Genomic DNA, 22,831 nt, shown 5'->3' with positions numbered 1-22,831 from the left:
TCCCCTGCACTTTTTGCTCGCGCTCTACAACCATCTCAAAAATACCCTTACGTTAGTTAACTAACGCAAGTATAAAATTATGCATTACTTAACTAACGCAACGTGACTTAAGTCACACACGTGTAAAAACCATTTTTTACACTTGTAGCGTGAATTAACTCACGCTAGTTTCCAATTTTCAAACGTGAAAGATGAATCACATGCATAGTTATACATACACAACCTGGATACATTAAACTATTATTATCATTCCAACAATTTGCTTATATTCAAGAATCACATTCACATGCATAGATAGTTAATAATCATGCTCTTGGAATCTTGCCACGTGCCAAATTGTAGAAGACATAAAGATATTATGCTCCTTGCTACGTGTTGAAGCAATGACATAATTAGCTGATTGCAATGACATAATATATAACGCAAATATTGCTTGCTGCTCCTGCTTTTGATTGCACAGATACATGTAGAATTCAAGCAGAAAGCTTATTCTGCAAACGAAAACCAGCGTGAGTTACGTATGCGTGAGTTCACTCACATATGCGTGAAAAACCGTTTTTACAGGTGCGTGACTTAAGCCACGCTGCATTAGTTAAGTAATATAAAGACATTTTTGGGATGGTTATAGGACACGAGCAAAAAGTGTAGATGGAAAAGCAGAATTCTATTTCCTCTAAGTGAAATTTTTTTAATATGGATTCAAAATGTGTTGTAGTCTTCGTCAAAGCTAGATCGACCTCCAATATTCATTTAGACACCATGTTGGAAAATACTCGCAACAAAAAATAATCAATTTCTTTTATTAGTCAAATCAGTAATAAAATATTTTAAAATCTAATTACAAAACAAACAAAAAATTTATATGTAACCAAAAAAAAAAAACAAAAAAATTTATATACCAAAACTAAAAGAAAGTTATACACATGGGCTGAAAAGATAAATAGATATAACATAAAATGTCTTAATACACATATATAAAATTGTTTTAGTAAAATGTTTAAGGATGCAAGTTCATGCGAACAGTGGAGACAATCGCTATCGAGAAAATAATTCCCACCCTGAAACCGTAAATTGGACAATAGTCCTCATGACTGTAACACCCTCTATTTTATTTTATATATTTTAAATAAATTAGAGCAACTAGTTTAATCTATTCTAATTATTTATTTTGTTATCTGCATTGATTTTGGTGTGAATTAATAGGATAACCTTCTACTAATTTATGTTGATGCCTTTGATTTAGTAAGTTATTTTAATTATTGAATACAATTTATTTTATTTACCATGTCTAATAGATAAATTATTTAGCATTAGTTAGGAGAACCGGTTACATTAAGAATTGTGTAGGATTCTATGTGATAATGATGTCACGTAAGGGAAGTTGGGGATGAAAGAAAGCCATATGGAGATCAAACAAATGAATGTAAATAAAAATCTTTCTTACTAAAGCTTGTCTGGTCAAGTAATTATTCATCTTAATTTTAACCTAATATTTTCCCTCCATTCCCAAACATTTAATTTTCATGAGTGCTTTTCCTACTCAGCAAGCTAATTTCAATTTTTAATTTTCTTTCAAGCATACATAGAAGTGTGATGTACCAATTTTGAATTTGAATCTCAACCATCGTTAATTGCATTTACTTCATGGCTCCACTAATAACATTACTGAGCACAAGGCACTTCAGCAGCTCCACCCAATTCACATTTGTTCATTTTCAAGGTTAAGAAGTTAACTTACTCACTTTTCCACAAATCTTTTCAATTTTCCACCAAAAAAATCAACTGATGCCGATGTCTTATCTTCCATCTTCTCTAAATACTCAGTCCTAATATTCGGGTAACATCTCTTTCAATGAACTTATGCATTCTTCTTCTTCTTTGAAAGGATCTTCTTATGCTCCATTTCTTTATCTCTCTCATGCCCTTTATTTTGAGAAGATTTTCAAGTTTTCTCTTTTGCACTGTAATGGGGTTTTCCAATTTGGGATTTCCTCTTTTCTGCAGAGATCATCTTCAATATCCAATCCTCTCAAATTTTTCTTCAAATTCGATCTCAAATCATTCTCGAGAAGGAAATAAAATTCATCTGCAACTGAAATCGTTTATGCATAACGCGCCATGAACAATTTCTTCTGCCATTCCCTTTTATGAATCTCTTATGTTCTCTCTTAATTTTCTTTTCTACGACTTCTTTTTGTTACAAACACAACCTTGAATCAATTCATGTTTTTGAAATTTATAATTAGGGTTGTTTTTATTTCTGTGTGCAGGTTCAAAGTTGGATTAAAAGGATGTGTATTGGCAGCATAGTGGTTCATCTCAAGGTAAATATTCTCACACTGAATTTCTAGGGATGTTTTAGTTTTTTATATTAAGAGAAGACCTTTCTTTCTTTTGTTGTATTTTATGTTGAATTGACATAGCAATAACTTAAAGAACAAAGGCTAATTAATAAATTGGTAATGTAATGAGATTGAAACTATTTAGCTAATGTAGTGTATGTTTTACAGTTGCAGACTAGCCAACAAATGGATTTTGAATGATTACAGGGCCCTGTTGATGCTTGCTTGCTTGATGAAGGAAACCGAAATGCATTTGATCCATTTGGCTGGTGAATTTCTGTTCAGTTCTCAAGTGATCACATTGTTGTATAGTTTGTTAATTAGTCCAATTATGGTCTAATTGAATCACTGACATATATGAAATGAATGTTGGCAGGGTCCGAGTAAATTGGAATGGGGAGTTTTATATGTTATTGGCAGGGATGAAGATGGTTTTGTGTCTAAAGTTGTCAGAAGGTGTTGTGATGGTGACTTATTTGAATACTGTGCTAAAATGAATGCTGCTAATAAACAAAAGGCCAAAATGGGGTGAACTCAATTCTCAATTAGTTGTCATGAATGAGCCACAATTGATGGAATCCAAAATGTTCTTATGCACATTTATATTAAAACTGAAAGCATTTGTGTTCAAGTTATGAGGTTTAGAAACTGATAAAGGAATCGATAAGTTTTCTCTCTTACTTACCTTTCTTCTCATCACTTTTGTAGTTGATGTTATGAGACATTTTGTGTACCACATTTATTTCTTTCCATTCTTATACAAATTTTAAGAGTTTTGCATCTCATAAGAATGCATGCAATAGAGCTAATATCTCTTTGTATATAGGTAAACTTTTTATGATTTTGCCTTTTTCATATATATTAACTACTTTTTTTTTTTGGACAGAATACTAACTTTTGGTTTTGATTAGTCACATTTTTCAGGGCTATGAACATAGAAATTGTAATGAAAAATTATTGTTTTGTTGCAGGAGTAATTTCAGTGTTATTTTCTGCAAAGGTTACTATAAAGTTCACATTTATAGGACCGAAAAAAAATGTTTTGATCTGCTTGAAGAATATATTTGAGTTTCCAGTTCTCCAGTTTGTATCATAACTTCTAATGTAAATAACAAGTACATGTATTTGATTTTCTCTGTTGTGCTTTTGGATCATTCTTTCTCCCTTCCAATTTATATGCAATAGGTATTTTCAACTTTTAACACCAATATCAATAGAGCACAATTATTATTATCGTTCCTATTATTTACACATCTTTTGCTACATATTTTTAAATTTATTTTAGAAGCATCATGAAGCTTAAAAATTATCTTATTTTGATGTGATGTGTTTGATATTTCAAGTATATAATATAACCAATCTTATCTTAAATTTCATAACACAAATTTTAGTATAAAATATTTTATTTTGAATTTAATTAGTGCTAAAGTTTCCTGTGCACCCCGTCTAATGTCGCGTATGATGAAGTATTTCAAAATGTGTAATACCCCTATTATGTATTTTGTTGTAACATACTTGGTAGGCAATATGATATTTCACCAAAGGATAAATTTTGTGACTCTGATAATTGTTCTTTAAGTTTCATTTCAAAATATTATATTTTACTGAGTATCAAAAGATTTCAGCTCGCCGGACGGCGCACGGGTCGGGACGTTCTAGTAATGATAATAGGAACTAGGGAAGTGGAGGGGTTGTACGTGTGCTAGACTTGGTCTAGGGTTAAATCTTGTAACTCCTCTGCGTATGTACTTGGTCAAACAACTTCCCATTCCTCTCAAGTCTCAACTTTTTGTCACATGTTCCTAATTCCTCTCAACTACCAGCACTTTATATTTCCAATTTCCAGTACAGAGATGCACCCCACGTAGAATACTCAGCCAAATTTTCTTAACTCACAAATCGGAAATCATTTCCCCGTCAACAATTGAAACTACAAGCTACCGTTTTCTCAATTGAACTCTCTCATCTAGTATATAAACCCATTATATTCCAGTCTCGAGGTAAGGCTCATTCCACTGTCTGTTCTTCAATTCTTTTAATTTCATTCTAAATAAAGTCATCTTTTGTTCTCCCATTAGTACTCTTCGGTGGAGGATAATTCTTGAAGTCTTGTTCCGGCAATTGGGTAGATTTTTTAAGCACTAAGAAGGAGAGCACTTAAGGTAAGGGCACTTCCCCATACAACTCAAAACTAGGCATTGGATCAAAAGTCTGTCAAGTATTTATATGCTTAAAGAAAAAGGAAAAAAAATATATTAACTTTTAGAAATAATGAAACTTAGTGATTGAATTAATTAAAGTAGTAGAAGATTAATCCCCGTGTGCATAGCTCAGTTGGTAGGGATATTGCATATTATATGCAGGTCGGGGTTCGAACCCCGGACACTCCACAATTAAATTGTGTGAGCTCTAGCCACTAGGCTACTTGAAAAAAAAAAAAAAAAAAGTAGTAGAAGATTAATTTAATATACAGTATATGGTAATTGTAAAAATAAAATAAAATTGAGGCATATTGAAGACTTAACTGGCTAATTTTCTTTTGTGACACTTGACTTCTTGTGGAACCGTAACAGCAACATGAAATTAGAAAACAAACACCTGCTAGTTGGTTGACACACCATATTAATTGCTCAAAACCTATTGTTCTGAATCAATTAGTGTGTAGTGAATTTAGTATGTTTACCGGTTATTATTTAGAGCACGGAAACTATATAGTCCCTTAATTCATGTACTGTTATGAAAAAAAAAAAAAAAAAGAGTTAGTGATATGGACAATAAACGAGGTTATCAATTATTCATGAATTTATAAGTGTGGAAAGACTTAATAGATAAACTCAGGTGGAAGTTAGATTCTTCTAAGTGTGGGAGTATGTTTCTGACTGTTGAACATAAATTTGAGAGTGTATGGAACTGAAATAATAAGAACAACAAGAGTTTTATGAGAGTTTTCTTTTGTCACGTGCATGATGTAGTATTACTTTCTGTGTGGTTGCCTAAGTGGCGGGGATTGCATCTATTTGATTCTCATGACATATGCATTTTTGGTGTGCCTTAGTGGCGGGTAATTAAACTTATAATTCTTGGTGGTGCCTTAGTGGCGGGTTGCAATTATATTCTGTGTGGTGCCTCGGTGGCGGATTAATATCATATTGCATTCATTTTCATGATCATGCATGACATATGCATTTGTGTGGTGCTTGTGTGGCGGGTTATATCCGGATCATTTAGTTTTAGGAGCATGCATATACATGTGTTTCATAAAGGTTTATTAAAATTTGCTTAGGAAGATTGAGTCATTTCTTTTCTGTTCAAGTGCACATGCAAAACAAAAAGAAAGAAAATGAAGACTTAATCATTATATACCTATATAGATATATGTTTATGTACACCACTGTGCATAGAGATATAGAAGCAAGGTAAGAGTTTAGTGTGGTGAGTAATGTCTTATTATGACAATTCTGATGCATGACTTTGGGGATTTAAAATAAGTGGGTTTGCTACCTTTTGATATATGTTCTTGCTTAAGGCCATATAAATAATGTAAGGTAAAATTATCTTGTAACTGATATGTTATTCCTTTTATCCTCTAATGTTTTATGAAAATTTGGCAACTGATCCTATCCAATATAATTTTTGGCAGAAGGATAGTATATGATTATTTTCTGATTTTTAGTTCTTGTTTAGTTTTGTTTTGTTGTGGTTGGAAGCTGACCCCTTACACCAACATTTTAGGTACACAAGAAGATGTGTAAGATTTATGGTTGATGCTTGTTCGCTAATGGGGAAAATCACTTTGGGTTTTCGTCATCTATTTTGAAATAAGGATTTTCTTTTTGGTTCTTTAATTGTTGCTTTGAACTATTTAGTATGTTTAGAAATGTGGAGACATGTTATCTTCTGCTAGAAACTTTAAACAAGTTTCACTTTTGTTCTTTCGAAGCTGATGCATTTTTCTCCATTTTTACTATTAATAAATTAGTTATTTGAATTACATTAACATAGGAAATTTGGAATTATTTTGTAAATCGTTTTAAAAAAAAATAATCCGGGATGTTACAATGATGACTCCAATTGCAGATACAAATTGACATATCTCCTTAACTTATGAGATATTCTCTATTTTTCGGATGTTATGGTGTACGGATGGATTGGAGGAAAACATGCATGTGTGGCCTTGTGTGGGGTTTCACCACTTGTGGGTTTAGGGTCGGGGCTTTTACGGTAGGACAGGAAGCCTCTAAAAGTTGCATCAAGCAAAGTGGCAAAACATGAGGAAGCGTGTTCTGACAATCAACATGCTTTTATACCATTTGCTTTTGAAACTTTCGGCTTCCTAGCATCAGAGGTTGTTAACCTTCTACATAGAGTCAAAGGGTTATGCATAGCAATGTTATGTCTCCTAGGTCCATGAATGTTGTGTTTACGAGAATTGGTTTTGCCATCCAAAAAGGTCTAACGGTGCAGCTTATTGCTCACTTGCATTCTAAAAAAAAAAATAAACATCTATACAATAAAGTTTTTTTTTTGATGAAATCTATCTATGCAATAAGGTTATAACATTGAAAATGTTCAAAGAAATGTATATGAATCTTTCTTCTTAGTTTATCCATGCATTGTGGGGTTCATGTGTCTCATTTGGTCATGTAATCCATTTCCATCCTTATCAAATAAAATCAAATAAAATAATAAAAATAGCACAAGGAACATTCCAAAAAAATGATAATAGAATAGCAATTGGATATTCCCTCCTTTATCCACCACGTATCCGCATCAAATACATGAATTGTTGATTTTTTCAGAATCAAAATTTCATTTTAGAAATACAACAAAATATTTTAATGATCTGTCCCGTGAGCTTAACTTAGTTGGCAGACATTGCATAATTTATGCAGAGATTGGAGTTCGAACTTCGGACACTCCACTCCTCCACATTTAATTGTGTGAGCTCTATCCACTGGAAAAAAAAATAAATAATATTTTAATGATCAATTAAAAAACTAAAAATTGAAATTTTTAATAATACTTGAGATTTTTTCATAAAAAATAAAAAAAGAATACTCCAGAATTCTTCTTCATCACTTCGAAAACAACTCAACCGTTTCTTCAAAACCAAATCTAACCGTAATCCTACACAATTCATTTTCTTCTCATTACATTGCTTTGAACTTTTCATTTCAATTTCTGAATCCAAAACAATAACTCAAATTAAGTAAATCCAAATCTCTCGGCGATGGAGTTTATCCAGAGCCGAGTGGAGCCATGGATGAGAGAACAAGGAGCTCGGTTGATGAAGGTATCGTGGGTCCCACTCCAATGGCGGATGAGATGGCCATGGACTAACCACCGTGAGCAGAAGAAACGGATCAAGGAAGAGTACCAACGGCGTCGTAAACAGCTCAATGATCTCTGTCTCGCTCTTAAGACTGATTCTCTCTCCGATTTGCAGGATCTTCTTTGTTGCATGGTTCTCTCTGAATGCGTTTACAAGGTTTCTTTTCTTTTCAATTTCACTTCAATTTCGTTGTTTTTGTTTATATTCAATTCATGCAGTAGAATTTTTAGTTTACGTATTCTGTTTCAATTTTTAAGTAGAAGTTTGTGAATTAGCCTTTGTTTGCCAAAAAAACAGCGAATAAGTGATAAGTTGTTTTTAGTTGATAGTAGAGAAGTTAAGTGATTGAATTTGCAGTGGTTAAATCAACGATTAAACTAACTTATAAATAAATATGAAATAACAAAAAAATATTTAATTAATATTTAACTTTTTTAAATTAATATTACATGGGGTAAAATTGATAGGAAAAAAAATGATGAGTTATATAAGCTACATGAATTAGTTTATGAAATTACGCTATAAGCTAGTGAAAATAAGCTATAAACTAGTGAAAATAAGCTTTCAGCTAGTGAGAAAACGACGGTTGTAAAATGGGTCTTTTTTAGTCGTATGAGCTCATAAGCTATGAGCTAAAAAATGTGACTTGCCAAACGAGTTCTTAGTCTCTGTAGCATCAACATGTCTAATCCAAGGCATGTCTTGTGTCTGACATGTCCCAGTGTTCGACACGACACAGCCACATGCAATTACATTCAATTTTTCCATTTTCTAAAATTACATGGAAGTGTTAGAGTGTCTGTGTCAATATGTCATAGAATTAGTTATTTGGATTAAAACGATTTTTCTAATAATTGATATATGGAGAGTTGTATTGTGGTTGCAACTTGAAGAGGAGTGGCGTAAGGGAAATCACGTATACTTATATTACGGGAGAGTGAGTTGAGGAAATGGCGGAGTGTTTGAATTTTATATGGGAAAGGTCTAGTTTTTGTGCATGTTCGGATGTTTGGGTTCACGGTGAGTTTGGCAGAATAACTTTGAGGCACCTTAATTTTGCAAAAGCTATAAAGTATAGTAGCTTTTACTGACAATGAGGTTGGAGATAGCCACAGGCTTTGATATGAAATTGACTACCATTTTTTCCCTGAATGTGTGAGACATTGTTACTATAGTTCCCAAATGTATTAAAATTGTAAATACTTCCCTAGGGCCTCTTCTGTTAGAAATTTTATGGACTAAATTGACAAACGAAAAACACATTCGAGGACAAAACGACTACCTAAAAACATATTCGAGAACTGAAATGACTAATGAAAGAGACACTTGTGGATGTGTTTGTAATTTTGATTTGATACATTCAAGGACCAATGTGACAGCGAGTTACACTTCTATTGACCAAAGTGGTGATTTGGCCTTTTTTAGTAGAAGTTTGTGAATTAGTTTTTTTGGATTAAACCAACTTTTCTGATAATTGATGTTTGGAGAGTTGTATTGTGGTTGTAACTTGCAGAGGAGTGGCGTAAGGGAAATCATATTTTCTTTTCAGGTAACCAACTGTTTTGGTTCCTAAATGTGTTAGACGCTGTCATTATAGTCTCTGATTGTATTGAAATTGTTTAGACATCTCCAAGTGTCATTTTAGTTAGTCATTTTGGTCATTTAATGTGTCTTTTGTTAGTTATTTTAGTTCTCAAATGTGTTCTTTTCGTGGGTCAATTTAGTCAATAAAACTAACAAAAGACATTTGAGGATGTGTTTGCAATTTTGATACATTTAGGGGCTATAGTGGAAGCATCTCACCCATTCAAGGACAAAAATGATTGTTTACACCCTTTCTTTTAATATGGGAGAGCAAGTTGAGGAAATGGTGGAGTGTTTAAATTTTATATGGGAAAGGTTTAGTTTTCATAGTGGAATCATGTGATACTAGAAGATTTTCAGTTTTTGTGAGAATGAGGTTGGAGTTAGCAACAGGGCTTTGATATGGAAATGACGTTGTATTTTTTTATATTTGGGAGAGAAGGAGGACACTAATGCACGCTCATTTTTTTCATTGGTGTGTTGGTGCTTAACACGTCCAAAAAGAAAATATGTGTAGCGCTGGCACACCAATAAAAAGATGGGAGAACTATAAATGTGGCCTTTTGGAGTTCATGGAAATTCTGCATATGGAGTACTTTTCCTGTGAGTTTGGTAGTGATAAGTGATTGTCATTTGCTGCAAAGTCTCTCGAGTATTAGACGGAGCCACACACACACACACACACTCACACTTTAAGTTTTATTATTTAATATAGAAAATTCATTCCAAGTTATTCAAGTGAATGCAATTAAAAAAAAGGGCAACCTGGTGCTTCAAAGCACCTGCCATGGTAGAGTCTAGGGAAGAAAATATGCAGCTATCATTAGAAAATATGTTGGTAAACAATGAATTGGGAATTACCTCAATATTATATGTCCTTCAAGATTCATACAAGCACTTGCTTGAATATATATTGACTTCAATCAACATAGATGTCGACTTCACTTACAAAAACATAGTGACTTTGAGTTTTTATGTCTACATCATTTGCTTGAATATACGTTGACTTCAATCAACATAAACTTGCATTTATTTATGACTTCCTTATATTACAGAGGCCTGCTACTGAGATGATTCGAGCTGTAAATAGATTTAAGGCCGATTTTGGAGGACAAATTGTTGCTTTGGAGCGGGTGCAACCTTCATCAGATCATGTTCCTCATAGGTTTGTCATTCATTCTTCATCCAATTCAACCGTTCTTATCTTGTATTAGTTACACAAGCAGCACTGCATCTTTTGACATCTATAGCCTTTGATCCGCATTTTAAAGTTGACTCCTTATTTCTTGAACGTTTTTGTTGTAAATTCCGCCTTTATTGCGGTCCGCCCCTAGTCGCCTAAATTGCGGCCTTTGGTTTGCCTTCATTGCAGCCTCCAACACCTTCATTGTGTTGGCTTTGAGGGGGTGGATACATCGGATAGATAGGACTCTTGAGAAGAGTTTATAAAGAGGAGGCAATCCTCACCTTACAAGCCGGTTTTGTAACGATGAGTTAGGCCCCAAATTTCAACATGGTATCAGAGCCTATCGTAGATCTATTGTTGGGCTTCCTGCATTGTTCACGCTTCAAGCCCATTGGACAGAGCTGAAGCATGAGGGGATGTGTTGGAAGTTCCGCCTTTAGTATCAGCAGCACACAATAGCGGTGGAGAATGAAGGCTGATCATAACAGCATCCCCTATCACAGAACTAATTCACTGCCCCATGAGTGCATGCTGAAATGCCAGAAAAGCACTGATCTTTAATTCCAGAGGGCTATCCCGTTAGTCTTTAAATGATTGGCGCTCCATTGCACTATCCGTGATTAGGGACTGATAACACTGGATTCTGTTTGTTTTGTTTCTTTGACAATCTAGCATGTGAGTTCCTCAGCAGCTCACATTGCTAAGAAATTATTAAACAATTGGAATTTTAATCTTTAACCAGTTAGATTTTTTAGGTTTTCTGTCAAAGTAGAATTGTTCATTCCAGTTTTTTGCCTTTGTTGTTTCTTAAAACTCTGTCAAGATTATACAGTGTAGGGTTTGAATGTTTTGAACTGTCATACTTATTTGATTAATTATGTTGTCACAGGTATTTATTGGCAGAGACAGGGGATACTTTATTTGCTTCCTTTATAGGAACAAAGCAATACAAGTTAGTTTTTCATATATATCTTTGTGTTATCATTTAAAATCATTACAACTTCTGGAATCTTTACCTTTTAATTTTACTGAAAGGGATGTGATTGCTGATGCGAATATACTTCAAGGTGCAATCTTTCACGAGGATGCTGCTGAGGAATCCGACGGACATGTAGCAACTGAATCTGACAAGGGTGAAAACCAAAGTGGAAAAGAATATATGTGGAATCCTCTAGAATCCAGGTCTAAACAAATGAAGAGTAAATATAAACCTGCTGCCCATAGGGTAAATAAAATTGTGTTCCATCTTATATTTTTCTGATTGTATTAATTCCTAGAGTCTTATACTGTTTGGAAAATTTCAAATAAGCTCTATAGTTAAAAAAATTGTTTTTGGGACCCAATAGTTTCACTAAGTTTTGTGATGGATCATGGACATGCTCCTCATGCCCAAGAGTGAACATATGGACCTCGACAGAAGTGGCCTAACAAATCTAGGATATGTTCTGATACCATCATAGAATTTGGGCTAGGTAATTTAACTCCACAAAAACGCCTTGGTGAGGGATGCCTACCACTGATATTCACACCATGTTATTATCCAATGTGAGACTCCACTTCCCATGTGTGTATCATAAATTTGAATCTCTATGTTCAGAGATTCAGAATGCGATAATCTAACAATCAGAAACTTACAGAATGCGATAATCTAACAATCAGAAACTTACATTTTCTCTCATTTCCCCGAATCTAATTTATTTAAGTTGGGTGGATTAAATGGAGGACTTGTTCAGGTGTTACATGTGATATAGAAGAATTATTCAAGCTTAAAGGAAAATGTCACCGTTTGGCTATTGGTCTTGCAGTGTGATAAAGACCAGCAAGAAAATAAACTCAAATGTTGCAAACATGAAAATATTGTGATGGGTGAGTAGACACACAAGTTGAGATCTACAAAGGAATGCTTAAGAGAGAAAGTTGGGGCAGCACTTTTTGTTGAAAGTATTGTCTTAGATGATCTCGTCATATGTGGTGAAGACCTGCGAAATTCAATATTTACAGGGAGTTTATTTGATATTGGGTAGTCTTATAATTAGAGGTAGAGGAAGATCTAGCAAAACTAGGGAAAATCATGAAGTAGGATTAAAATTCAACTAGTGTTATTAGGCATGACTTACAATATGACGTGATGTTATGGTGCTATTTGATCCGTATAGCTAATATCACGTATTCATAAGAGGCTTTTGATGTTTTTTGTACTGGATACTTTGTAATATATCCATGCCATTTATGTAAATTTTGTGTCTTCTGGCTCAAATAATTTCCCTCATTATTTGTCAGGGTTTCATGGCCCGTGCTAAAGGAATACCTGCATTAGAATTGTACAGACTTGCTCAAAAGAAGAAACGCAAACTTGTTTTGTGTGGTCATTCACTTGGAGGAGCTGTGAGTTTGATTCATCCATCTGGGTTTCAAAACATTGCTTTTAATGTATTTGAACAATTTGCATATTATAAAGTTCCAAATATTCTACACAGGTAGCTGCATTAGCCACTCTTGCCATTTTGAGAGTAATTGCTGCTTCATCTTCATCAAAGGAAAATGGGAATGTCTCAGTCAAATGTATTACATTTTCTCAACCTCCTGTTGGAAATGCTGCTTTGAAGGAGTAGGTTTTCCTTGTAGTTAGCTGCTGATACTTTTTTAAAACATGAAAAACCTGGATATTTACTAGTTAATTTTTTTTTTTTTCCAGCTACATTAATAGAAAAGGTTGGCAGCATTATTTCAAGAGTTATTGCATCCCAGAGGATTTGGTTCCTCGTATTTTATCTCCAGCATATTTTAGCCATTATAATGCTCAGTCTGTCCCAGTGCCTTCTGAAAATGAAAGTAACAGCTTATTATCAAGAGAACAGGAGGAAGGGGTAGCAAAGCGAAAAGGCAATGATGGAGAACAGTTGGTTTTGGGAGTAGGTCCCGTGCAGAGATCCTTCTGGAGACTCTCAAGACTAGTCCCTTTAGAAGGATTGCGAAGACAGTTTAGTAAACACCAAGAAAGACAAATAAATTCTGTTGAAACAAACTCATTGCCTGATTCTCTTGCTAATTCCTTGATTGAGGAGGAAGCGGTTCAACCACGGTCACTTGAAATACAAGAGAGTTCTGATGGCATATCGCTCAAGCCTTTTCCTGAAACCAATAAACATTCATTGGAAGTGTCAACAAATGGGAAAACAAATGCAAAGACCAATGCCATAAATGGTGATGAAGGAAAATGGCACAAAGTACCTTATTTACCATCATATGTACCATTTGGACAGGTAGATATTATCGACATCTGATTCGTAATAGTTTCTGTTGTTGTCACCAAAGATGTCAAAAGTTTATTTTATTTTATTTATTTATTTAAATTTTCTCACAGTTTGTTTGTGATTTGCTTTGCATGTTATAATTACCTTGTGTCAGTATTATTTGGGTTTTTTCTCATGTGATTTATCGTAGTGTTTAATCCTTTTCATGCACACCTAATCACAACCTGTTTTGTGCAAGACAGCTTTATTTGTTGGGGAATTCCTCTGTAGAGTCATTATCAGGTGCAGAGTACTCGAAGTTGACATCGGTATGAATCTGTTTTCATTGCTTATCAATACTTGAGAAAGTTCCACTCTCCATTTTGGTCTTAGAATTTACTACCCAACCTTGTCATATTTTGAGTGCAACCGTGTAAGTTCTCTCATTTTGCTTGCTTTCTTCTGGCAAAGACATTTTCAGGTCAAATCAGTATTTGCTGAATTGAGGGAAAGATTTCAATCACATTCAATGAAATCATATCGATCTCGGTTTCAGAGGTAATTGTCTTTCTTGTTGTGTTTATAGTTTCAAAAATAATTACACACTTAAATAAGCATACTGAATTACATTTTCCCTAGACCAGATCATATCCAAACTAATTTGTGTTGCCGAGCTCCTTGAATCCAGGCTCAGTGGGATAATTATTGGTTATTGAAGCATGATGGCATCTCTCAACATCACTACTTGATTATGTTCTGAATAGAAATAATCCCTTTGCTTTTCCTCTTTTTTTGTTGCAGAATCTTTGACTTATGTATGAACGATGATGCATCGTCTTTCTTAGGGATTGAGCAATGGCAACAGGCTTCTCATCTACAGCAATGGCTCGGGCTTGCAGCTGCAGACACTGTTGAGCTTGGGCATATAGTAGAATCTCCTACTATTCGTACTGCAACTTCTATTGTTCCTCTAGGATGGAATGGTGTGCCTGGAGCGAAAAATGGAGAACCTCTGAAAGTTGATATTACTGGTTTTGGGTTGCATCTCTGTACACTTGTTCATGCTCAAGTGAATGGTGACTGGTATTGTCATTACCCAATAAAAATCATTTATAGATGTAGTTTCCTTTTAATTAATTAATTAATTGGGTCAGTTAATATCAGCCCTCAAGGTGTAAATTTTTTATTGGGAAAGGCAAAATTTATTGCAGTGCTATATACAGTTAATTGAGATTTTTTTTAAAGAGTTTACTCCCATTTTCTCTCTAATTGTAGAAACAGCATATGAGCTCTTATATAAGAATTGATATCAAGTAAGCACTTAATTAAGTTGTTTATCCAACTCTTTCTCAAAGGTTATGGGTTCAAGTTGTGGGATCAGTCTCTTGCAAATGCAAAGTAAAGTTGTCTACAATAGACCCAAAATGATCCAACCCTTCCCTCGACCATGCCATCACAAGCACTGTGTATCACTAGGTTGCCTTTTTAATTAATTATGTTGAGATTTGTGGGGAAGAAGTGGGGGGCAGGCCCAAGGAGTAGAAAATATTAATGTGTTTCACTTGTCACAAATAGATCTGTCAGATAGACAAAGGAGTACATTCAAATGGGTTTTTTGTGTTTCTCATTTTATATATATTGCTTATAAAATAGATTCGTTCGAATCTATGAGGTATGTGATGTGTATTTATATCTTCTTTAGGTGTTCAACTACAGTTGAATCCTTTCCTTCTGCACCAAACTATTCTTCGAATCAAGAAATTCAGCCTGAGTTACAGAAGATGAGAGTATTAGTAGGTGCTCCGCAAAAAACGCCTCCAAAACATCAAACTGTGTTAGACTCTTTGATGCCTGTGTTTACTTCTGTTGATTCAATGACTGCTGGTAGTTCAGCCCCAGTTGACAATGATAAGTCCGTCCGTCCTGCAAGTTTAAATAACTTACTAATATTTTGCACCAGTGATTTTACAACTGTTTCCACAGAGGTTCATTTGAGAACTCGTAGAGTACGATTAGTTGGGCTGGAGGTATATACAAATTTTTCTCTGGAGTCAAAGTGTGTTATTTCTTTTACTATTCATCTTCTGACTTTCATGAGTTGGCTTATGTGCAGGGATCTGGTAAAACTACTCTTTTAAAGGCAATTTTGAATAAAAGTAAACCAAGTACTGCAGCTTATGATGATGCAGTTTCAGATATTGACATGAATGAAGTTATTGCCGATGGTTTGTGCTATTGTGACTCTGTCGGAATAAATATGCAGGTTTTTTTTTTTTTCATCCTTTTTTTGTTTGCTTTTCCCTGCAAAGTGGCCTGTGCTTTAAATATTTGGTTATTTTCAAAATTTTATTGAGTAAATAGTCAATTTCCCTCCTGAAATTGTAAGTTTCGTCAATTACCCCCCAAAATTAACAAAACTTCAATTACCCCCCTGAAATTGCATAACGTTAATCAATTTACCCCTCCGTCAAATTTTTCTGTTAACTGTTTACGGTTATGATCAAATACCCCCCCTGAAATTTTGCACTTATCTGCAAAATGCCCCTTAAACTTAAAAATTTAGATTTTTTTTCTTACAAAAAATCATACATTTAGTTCTTCAAGTATTATATTATACCTATTGTCATAAAAATTCTATTCACAAGAAAATGAATGAATATATGCCAAAGAAATCATGGTTTTGTCATGTGCAGCATTTTCATTCATATTTCATATTTATCAACAAGCCTTGTTTCTTCTTCCTTCTGCAGATATTAACATATGGACACACAATTATCAAAGACTTCTGTACTTTATGACTGCATACTCTAACATAATTACCAACTTGTGTAAAAAAAAGTCTTCTATATATGTATATATTTAAAACACATGAGAGTAACATACCTTCCATAAAGATTTATATGACCAATAGATGCATAAACATACATTCCATACATATTTGTATGATCAATAATTGTTAATTTGTTTGCCTTTAATATCTTTTGAGTCAAGGATAAAAAAAATATAAATTTTCAAGTTTAGGGGGCATTTTGCACATAAGTGCAAAATTTCAGGGGGTATTTGATCATAACCGTAAACAGTAAACAGAAAAATTTGACGGAGGGGGTAAATTGATTAACGTTATGCAATTTCAGGGGGGTAATTGAAGTTTTGTTAATTTCAGGGGGGTAATTGACGAAACCTACAATTTCAGGGGGGAAATTGACTAGTATTAACCTTTAGCGAAACCTAGTATTAACCTACAATTTATTAGTATTCATGGAAGAAAGTAGAGGATATTCTTATTCTCAAGTTTCATTTTCCTTTAGCGAAACCTAGTATTAACCTGTAGAATCTAGTACTGTTTTCAACTAAAAATTTGCTAGTACCTGAAGACACAATTCACAGTAGGACAGAATTGTGTTATATAATCTATGTAGCTCACCGTCTGACCCCAACCAGTAGGAGACATCTACTAATGTTATTTTATGTTGTTGATGTTTGGCCATGATTGATCCATTCTCTACATTTCACTTTGTATTTCTAGTATTACCATGCTCTGGTCCCTACTCCCTATATTTATGGGCGCTTAAACCTCAAAACACTCCTAATACATTTTTTTACAGGAGGGTTATGGTGTTATAAATCTCTTTAGATACATTATATTTTCTGTAAAAATAGTGATTATCATCCATTATTTATGTTACTTTTTTTTTTTTTAATATTGTTTACCATTTTCGTCAAAAGAGTTGATATGATGCCAAAACTCAGTTATTAGCGCTCTTATTTGTGCTGCATCTCGATACTTATTAATTCAACGCCGAAGGAACATATTCTTATTATCAGATGGTATCAAATACAAAAGTTAAGCAAATATTTCATGTGTTTATGCTTGGCTTGAAATCTTGGCTTAGGGGAAGAGTAACTTTCTGTTAGTAGGGTGCTAGGTTGAAAATAAATAGTACAAATTGAATTATTTAAAATATATAGTGATGTTCATTTGCCTTTTCATTTAATTGTTTTTCAGGAGCTAAGTTCAGAAACCTCTCGCTTCAAGGATGAACTGTGGGCTGGAATTCGAGATCTAAATAGAAAAACTGATTTGATTGTTCTTGTTCATAACCTATCCCATAGTATACCTCGATATAATGATTCAAATGGTACTCAACAGAAGCCAGTTCTGTCACTTTTCTTGGATGAAGCTAAATGTCTTGGAATTCCTTGGGTTCTTGCAATAACAAACAAATTTGCAGTTAGTGCGCACCATCAAAAGTCAGCGATTGATGCTGCTTTGAAAGCTTACCAAGTCTCTCCTAGCTCGGTTGAAATTATAAACGCCTGCCCATATGTTATGCCTGGTTTTGCTGGGGCTTCTTTGTCGTGGGATGCTGCAACTAATGCAGAATCCAGTAAAAGGGTGGGTCCTCAAAACCTTTTATTCGCTCCTATCAATTTTGTTAGGAGGCCTTTCCTGAAAAGGGAGATTGTTCTTCAAGTTGAAGGTGTCACCGCACTATGTGAGAAAATCCATCGTGCACTTCGCAGTCATGAGGAGTCTTCGTTTCAGGTGGAACAAAAACTTATTTTTATGGTTTTGCATACATCGTATTTTCCTTAATTTGATTGATTCCAAAATGGTAGCATCAGTAGGGAATTTTAATTAGTGTAACGAGAAGTGCTAGCAACACTGTTCAACACTCTCCGTCCAACTCTCACTATGATAGGGCGAAATTCAACAATCTTGGTCCAATACTGACTCTATGATAGGGTGAAATTCATCTTGGTTGCACCACTTTGAAAATAGGAATCATTAGTTTAGTGAGACCTACATGAATTTCAGCGAAAATTGAGTTACCGTGAGTGTTAGTAGCATTCTCAGTAATAATTGCCTCTCTGCTTAGAAAATAGGGATACTATCTTCCTACCTTGTGAGATATACTAGTAATGCTACACTTTTTTATCAGTTAGTAAATAGGGATACTATCTTCCTAACACAATCTTACAAAACCATCTTGTAAGTTGAACACTGCCTCCGTGTGTAAACATTGTGTGGCTTTATCTCATCCAATGTGTCTCTCTTAATACCTGTAAAGCTATTGAGTTTGAAGCTCAGTTGTTTATTTTATTCTAGATTTTTTTTCAAGTGAAACTTTGTTACTATATCAATATGCTCAATATTTGTTCATGTTCTTCATTGCACAATTTCAAGTGTATTTGCTATAATAATGCAAACTAATAAATTTTATACACTTTTATTGACAGGAACTAGCCAGAGATAGACTGATGATGGAGTTGGCCAGAGAACAAGGAATATCAACTAATGCGAGTAAAAATGGTAAAGCTAAGGCAATTTCATTGAATTCTGCTGCTGTGGGTGCATCTGTTGGGGCTGGTCTTGGCCTTGTTCTGGCAATTGTAATGGGGGCAGCATCAGGGCTGAGGAATCCCTGAGGACTGAATTCCTCTTATAATTTATTACCCAGCCAGGTGCTTTCCTAATAGGAGTTGGATTATTTCTGTCGAGTTTTATTTATTTAGTAAAGTTTTTGTTACTAGGATTTTCGATTGCAGGTAGAAGAAATATGTAAAAAAAAAGATTAATGTATGCACTTTAGCAACATATAGCTACTCATTTATTAATTTATTTTTGTAAATCCTCGAGTTTTATGCCTGAATAAAATTATATTTAAAAAGAGGATGATTTAAAATGAAATTGTGTTAGGCTGAGCCTAATAAATTTTATAAAATAAAAGTCTCCCTCCAATTATATTAATAATTTTGATTATATTAAAATAGATTAAATACATATTTATTCCGTCTTGTAAGTACAGTTTAAACGATCAAAGACGGTAAGACATTTGATATGTTATGTTGGGAATTCCAACCTCCAATTCTCAACTTTTCAATTGTGAGATTTTTATTAGGCTATTTGAAAAATAAAAAGAATTATTTCTTATAGAAGAAGAAAAATAAAAAGAAATATTTCTTATAGGAGAAGAGCAGAAGAATTTCTCATACATAAGTTAAACTCATCATCATAGGCTCATGGCGGTCACGATTCCTGCTTGGAGCCACCTCCACCTTCTATCATAAATTATATTTACCTACCCTAAAATCAATAAGTACTATTAAAAATGTTTTCACTTTTTTGGTAAAAAAAAAAATGTTTTCACCTTTTAGTTTGCTCATCCTCAAGGTCTCAGGTTCGATTCTCTCTGGTGTCAATTTGGTTGGTTCGATTCTCTCTGGTGCTAATTTGGGTGGTTTAGTTTAGCTTATTCAATTTTTTTTTACTACTATTAGTAACTAATTTTTTATCCTTTAAGATTTGTGTAAATTTAGACTTTTCACCATTAATTTAGATTTTTTTGAAGGACACCATTAATTTACTTATACAATTCATATTTTTGGTTTTTTTTTGCAAAAGGAGAATGCTAACCATTGTCTAGGGCGTTGGATGAGGGGATAAAAATAGAAATATTATATTGGAAAATGGTGAAAAATTATAAATTTGACTTTTTAAAAGTCAAAATAAATGTTGTTGAAACCAATACAAACATGCTACTTTTGGCTTCCTTAACTGTTGCCATGAGGGCAATGGTTAGCAAGACCCTTTGCATAATTAAGAAAGCTATCGACAAATGATTAAAAATTCGAACACTTTAAGAGTCCGTTTGATGGTCAGGATAGAGACAGAATTTGATATAAAGCTGGATAGATATAGGATATGATAAGGACATGATAAACATTAATCCTATCATGTGTTTGATGCGTACATGATAACAAACATAATATCATTATAATTAAATGAAAAAATTGCTTTCATAGAGTTCATTGCCATACTCAAACTCAACAACTTTTCGAATTTCAACTTGATCGATCTGATTCTTCTTTGCTAGTACTACTATTTTTGAAGAATGGCTGAGCAAATTCCATATGCTGTTGCTGCAAGTCTCATTAACAGGTGAATTTGTTTTCAACTCTTTTTCTAATATTGCTTCCATAAAAATTGTCATGCTATCTCTTTATTACTAAAAGGGAAGTGTCAGGGATACAGAATCATTCTTTTTTTTGTCTTACACATATCAAATGACAAAAAAAAAGGTAGTGTCAAAACTCAAAATGAAAACATCTCCCTGGTTGCAATAGTTGGAATTGGTGGTTTGGGGAAGACAGCTCTTGCTCAATTGGTATACAATGATGGAGAAGTGCAAAATCTTTTCGAAATGACGATGTGGGTTTGTGTCTCTGATAACTTTGATGTCAAAACAGTTGTTACGAAAATTTCGGAGTCATTGACCAATATCAAAATTGATGATAAGTTATCATTGGAAAACTTGCAAAATATGCTTCACAACCATTTAAGTGGTAAAAAATACTTATTAGTCCTAGATGACATTTGGAACGAGAGTTACGTAAAATGGACTCAATTGAGGACTCATTTGATGTGTGGTGCTCAAGACAGTAAGGTTATAGTGACAACTCGTAATAAAATTGTAGCACAAACAATGGGTGTAAGTGTCCCTTATACTTTGAATGGTTTGAATCCAGAGAGTTCTTGGAGTTTGTTGAAGAACATCATTTCATATGGGGATGAAACCAGAAGTGTGAACCAAACTCTGGAATCAATTGGTAAAAAGATAGAAGAGAAGTGCATTGGTGTTCCACTAGCAATCAGAACACTAGGAGGCCTATTACAGGGTAAAACTGAAGCAAAGGAATGGACTGATGTCTTACAATGTGGCCTGTGGAAATTATGTGAAGACGAAGAAAGCATCATGCCAGTGTTGAAACTGAGTTACCTAAACTTGTCACCTCAACTAAGACAATGTTTTGCTTACTGCTCTTTATATCCCAAGGATTGGAGAATAGAGAAGCATGAGTTGATTCAACTGTGGGTGGCACAAGGTTACTTTGAATTTTCAGGTGGAAAGTTTATGGAAGATATTGGTAACAATTTGTAAATATTTTCTTGATGAAGTCATTTTTCCAAGATGCTGAAATTGATGATTGTGGCGACATTTCTAGTTTCAAAATGCACGATTTAATACACGATCTTGCAATGCACGTTGCTGGCAATGATTGTTGTTATGTGGATAGTGAGAAAAAAACAATTGTAGGTAGTCCAATGCGTGTAATGTTGAAAAGTGATGATATTGGTTTGTTAAAGTCGGTGGATGCAATCAGGATGCGAACTTTGATTTTGTTTTCCAATAATTGGGAGACTTGGAATGAAAAGGAATTGTCTTTTATTTCAAAATTCAAATACTTACGCGTCTTGAAGTTGTCTTGTTCTTTAAGTAAGTCGTTCTGTGATTCAATTGGAAAATTGAGGCATTTAAGATATCTTAATTTATGGTACTGCGAAGGAGGGAGAAGTCTTTTGAAATCTGCAAGTAATATCGTTTGCCTACAAACACTAATATTGGAAGGGTGTGAAGACGTTGAATTTTCTACAAAAGATGTCTCAAATTTAATCAATTTGAGACAACTAATTATTCAAAATTTAACTGCCTCCAAAGAGAAGAAAATAACATTTGGATTTGGAAAATTAGGAATGAAGGAGCGGCACAAGGGTGTCGTTTTTTCAAATTGGTTTTCTTCACTCACATATATTGTTGAAATCTCTCTCTATATTTGTCATGATTTTGAGCATCTCCCACCAATGGAACGTCTCCCGTTCCTTAAGTCACTTTATATACATTACCTGCCTGAATTGGAGTACCTATATTATGAAGAGCCTCTTCTTCCTGACACATTCTTCCCTTCATTGGAGAACCTCACATTTATTTCATGTAAAAAGTTGAGGGGATGGGTGAGGATGAGGGATGATGTCAATGATGATGATTCCTCTTCACCATCAAATTATCTCTTCTTCCCTCCGTTTTCTTCCCGTCTTTCTCATTTACAAATCAATTTTTGTCCGAGGTTGAGTCACATACCTACATTTCCAAAACTTGACAAAACATTGAGTTTAACTCATTCTAGTAGTGTGAAGGCACTGGAAGCAACTTTAAACATGGTAGATTCAAATTCTTCGATTGAAGTCCTTCCTCTTTCATTGATAAAAGAGTTGAAACTTGTGGATGTTGATCTCGATGTGAAAAAATTCCCAAAGAATTGGATGCAAAATCTGACTTCTCTGAAGCATCTAGTTTTTGGTCATCTTCCAAGT

At 34.1% G+C, this 22,831-nt stretch overlaps 2 protein-coding genes and 1 long non-coding RNA gene across 4 annotated transcripts; all 3 read left to right on the top strand.

Annotated features, from left to right (window-relative positions):
* The first annotated feature begins 1,561 nt into the window (after positions 1–1,561).
* LOC25500263 (uncharacterized) lies at positions 1,562–3,214 on the top strand. The gene is made up of 3 exons (XR_005643647.1): positions 1,562–2,324; positions 2,511–2,611; positions 2,719–3,214. It is a non-coding gene; the product is annotated as an uncharacterized lncRNA (long non-coding RNA).
* Positions 3,215–7,377: 4,163 nt separating this feature from the next.
* On the top strand, positions 7,378–19,310 carry LOC11420688 (uncharacterized). Of its 2 annotated transcripts, XM_003626838.4 has the most exons (14): positions 7,378–7,830; positions 10,314–10,423; positions 11,334–11,396; positions 11,480–11,669; positions 12,725–12,829; positions 12,922–13,052; positions 13,140–13,707; positions 13,941–14,006; positions 14,159–14,235; positions 14,479–14,760; positions 15,380–15,704; positions 15,791–15,940; positions 17,684–18,223; positions 18,919–19,310. In XM_003626838.4, the coding sequence occupies exons 1-14, from the start codon at positions 7,573–7,575 to the stop codon at positions 19,105–19,107; spliced, it is 3,054 nt and encodes a 1,017-aa protein (XP_003626886.2). In that variant the 5' UTR covers positions 7,378–7,572; the 3' UTR covers positions 19,108–19,310. The 2 variants fall into 2 exon arrangements, with proteins under 2 accessions (XP_003626886.2, XP_024628471.1); XM_024772703.2 differs by lacking the exon at positions 7,378–7,830 and having other exon boundaries at positions 10,344–10,423; positions 11,512–11,669.
* A 1,572-nt stretch (positions 19,311–20,882) lies between these two features.
* Positions 20,883–21,620, top strand: LOC11424956 (putative disease resistance protein RGA1). Its single transcript, XM_024772397.1, has one exon. It carries the CDS (start codon positions 20,883–20,885, stop codon positions 21,618–21,620), a length of 738 nt encoding a protein of 245 aa, XP_024628165.1.
* Positions 21,621–22,831: the final 1,211 nt, after the last annotated feature.

The sequence above is a fragment of the Medicago truncatula genome, chromosome 8, assembly GCF_003473485.1.
Source record: "Medicago truncatula cultivar Jemalong A17 chromosome 8, MtrunA17r5.0-ANR, whole genome shotgun sequence".
Taxonomy (NCBI): Eukaryota; Viridiplantae; Streptophyta; class Magnoliopsida; order Fabales; family Fabaceae; genus Medicago; species Medicago truncatula.
Note: the sequence above shows the minus strand (reverse complement) of the source record. Positions and strands in the feature narration are given on the sequence as shown.